At 39.0% G+C, this 2,798-nt stretch overlaps 1 protein-coding gene across 3 annotated transcripts; it reads right to left on the reverse strand.

The window, feature by feature from the left end:
- Window positions 1–219: 219 nt before the first annotated feature.
- Window positions 220–1,485, reverse strand: LOC129723309 (uncharacterized). 3 transcript variants are annotated; one of them, XM_055677449.1, is made up of 3 exons: window positions 1,237–1,485; window positions 997–1,155; window positions 220–926 (listed from the first exon to the last, which is right to left on the reverse strand). In XM_055677449.1, the coding sequence occupies exons 1-3, from the start codon at window positions 1,307–1,309 to the stop codon at window positions 418–420; spliced, it is 741 nt and encodes a 246-aa protein (XP_055533424.1). In that variant the 5' UTR covers window positions 1,310–1,485; the 3' UTR covers window positions 220–417. The 3 variants fall into 3 exon arrangements, with proteins under 3 accessions (XP_055533424.1, XP_055533426.1, XP_055533425.1); XM_055677451.1 differs by having other exon boundaries at window positions 220–911; window positions 1,237–1,484; XM_055677450.1 differs by having other exon boundaries at window positions 220–911; window positions 991–1,155; window positions 1,237–1,483.
- Between the last annotated feature and the right edge of the window lie 1,313 nt (window positions 1,486–2,798).

Genomic DNA, 2,798 nt, shown 5'->3' on the forward strand with positions numbered 1-2,798 from the left:
CTTACTGTATCCTAATTATATGATTATGATAAAACGATACCTGTTTAGAGAGACAAATATGAAAACTATAATTGTTTTTTATTGATTTGAGCTTCAAAATGCAGAAAACTCAAACAAGCAGTTTGCTGGTAAGATTTCTGAAAAATAAGAATATATTCAGCAGTTCAGAAAGTTGAATAAACTGTGATATTCGCTTCGGGCATTAATCACTCCAACGTGTTACACTTCGAAGTCTTTTGTATTTGAGCATGTTCTTCGATCAGCGGAAATGGTTTGAATTACAATAAATACTAATTATTTGCTGCGCATTGCGGAATCCTATGGCTAGTCGACGTTTTGCACTTTTAATTTCGTAAACCTATGACGGAAATGATTGCACCTGAAAACTTTAGGCACTCTACCTGCTCCTGAGTATGATCAGTATTTCCGGGCACGCAGTTTGGCAGGTTTCTTCTTCAGCTGGGCAGGCTGGGTGGCTCGTCTCAGCTCAGATGACGTGGGGCTTCCATAGGCAGTGGCGGTGCTAGTGGCCGATCCTCCCTTTCCCGTGCTGTACGAGTTGGCAATGGCAATGGCGCCTCCGCTGGTACCACCGAAATTGATCGGGAAGTAACTGCTAGGTTCGGCTGGGCGGCTGGCACCACGACGGCTAGGATAGACTGCAGTTTCGTCTTCGTCTGAGTCCAATTGAACCTTCTTCCTCTTATCTGGGATTACAGCAGGTACAGCAGGAACGGCCGCAGGGATAGCCGCTGGTTCATCAGCAATTGGTTCGATGGCTTCCTGATCATTTACAATCGGGGTTTCGTACTGTGGTTCATCCTCCACATGGAACTGCTCCTCTGGGTAGGCTTCAGCAGTTGACTGCACGTTCGGGTCATTCTGAACGGGCTGCTCGGCACTTTCGATATCTGTAGTTTTGCAATCTGGTGATTATTCGGTATAGGAACATACATTGAAGAGAGTTTACCAGAACTCTTTGCTACTTACACTTACCTTTCAGGTAGGTTCCAGCTGCTATAGTGTTTCCTGCTGCAAAGGCGGATACTCCTGCTGAACGATGTTGATTCCTCAGCTGCTGGTTCTGATAGTGAAATCCGTACATAGCTTGATGTGGGACCATGTAGGGCATTGCATGACGGTAATACATGAGGGCTGCCAATTGGAAACATATGAATTAATATCACCACCCATTACTAAGCACTTCATACGAGTCCGTTTGCACTGATTACACACCATTTTGAATTGGGATTGAGTATCCTAAGCTGATTCCACAAAGCACCACAAATAGGGACACAATTTTATTCATTTTGACTGATTTGGATTTTTTTAGTTACACTTTTTGGTTCTTGAGTTGTTTGGTTTCGACCGGTCGTGATTTCGTTGTCAGCTGACAATTTCGGCACAGAAATCAGGAGCTAAACTTATGTAATGCTTCGATAAGTTTCCACCGATTACTGATAATTCAGGTACCAGGATCCGGCGCTTTTATACCAAAAAGTATCGAGAAGATTAGTTGGTATTCATGCGAGGTAAATTATTATTGCCTACTTTGTTCCCGTGAGCGCCAACTGATTTCGCATGTAAGACTATCCTGTTTATTAGATATTAGAATAAATTTGAATTCAGCCGGTAGTCGAAAGCGTAAAGCGCGAACAACGTGGTGAGCGCAATGAAAGAGAAAATTATCGCGTACGTAGAAGAAAAGAGAGACGCTTGATTGGTGAATCCTGCTCAGCGACGCCTTCAACGCGATCGATGGTTTTGGAGGGCTGGCAGGTATAGTGCGATTGCCATAATCAGTTTGCGTTAGATACTATTGCAAGAAACAGGCAAAACTAGATGTAATCAACCTAGGAGACAAAGTTGGTCAAAATTGGGCACTATTGAAAATAAATTTCATACGCATATGAAACAGGTATAATTCATCTTTTTCGGAAATTTCGCGTTTTTTAAGTGACTGAAGTACTGAAAAACTACGTTAACGTTTTATGTGATTTTAAACCACCGCTAGCAGTTGAAATAATGATTTCAGAAAACAGATTTTGGTCAGAATCTGATGGAAAAAATGGTTGTGTTAATAAATCTGCATTATTTTTTTGTGGAGCAAATCTTAACATATTTTAAGGAAGGGTTCCGGGAATGTATACTTTTAACCGGTTTGTCTTTCTTTTTATTTTCTAAACAAAAGAAGACGTATTGTATTGAAATGCTTAATTTTATTTCCATTTGTTCAAACTGCATCAAAAACATTCAAGAGGCTTTTTCCAATTTGATTTGATATTTTCAATAGAAAGTCCTGATTATAAACTGTTGCTCCATTTTTTTCCTTTTTTTCTAAATAAATCCAATTTGAGCTATTATTTTGAATTGTAACCATAAATATACCTGTTATAATTATTCGAAATAAGAACGGTTTCATGTCTCAAAATCTAAACCTCTAAATGAAAAATAATTTAAATTGAAAGAATGGGTTAACTTTAAATATAAAGAAATAAATTTGAATGAAAGTACAATGTTTTCTGCAAAATAAGAATATAATTTTTTTCTAGTTTATTCATATACGTTTTGAATTAAATTTTTGAGGTGCTCCTAGTAAAAACAGAAGTGCGCCAAAAGCCGCAAAGTAATTGCTCGCCGGGTTCGTCGCTTCTGCGTTTACTAACGGGAAAACTCATTTAAGTCTCTGAAAAAGTCTTGGCTAGGGACCTCGAAATTCGCAGGATTGATAAAAAATCTTTCATTTTTTCCAGTTTGAGCTGTAGGACACCACCAGTGTTATTATTAGTATTAGGCCA

This window comes from Wyeomyia smithii, chromosome 2 (genome assembly GCF_029784165.1).
Source record: "Wyeomyia smithii strain HCP4-BCI-WySm-NY-G18 chromosome 2, ASM2978416v1, whole genome shotgun sequence".
Taxonomy (NCBI): Eukaryota; Metazoa; Arthropoda; class Insecta; order Diptera; family Culicidae; genus Wyeomyia; species Wyeomyia smithii.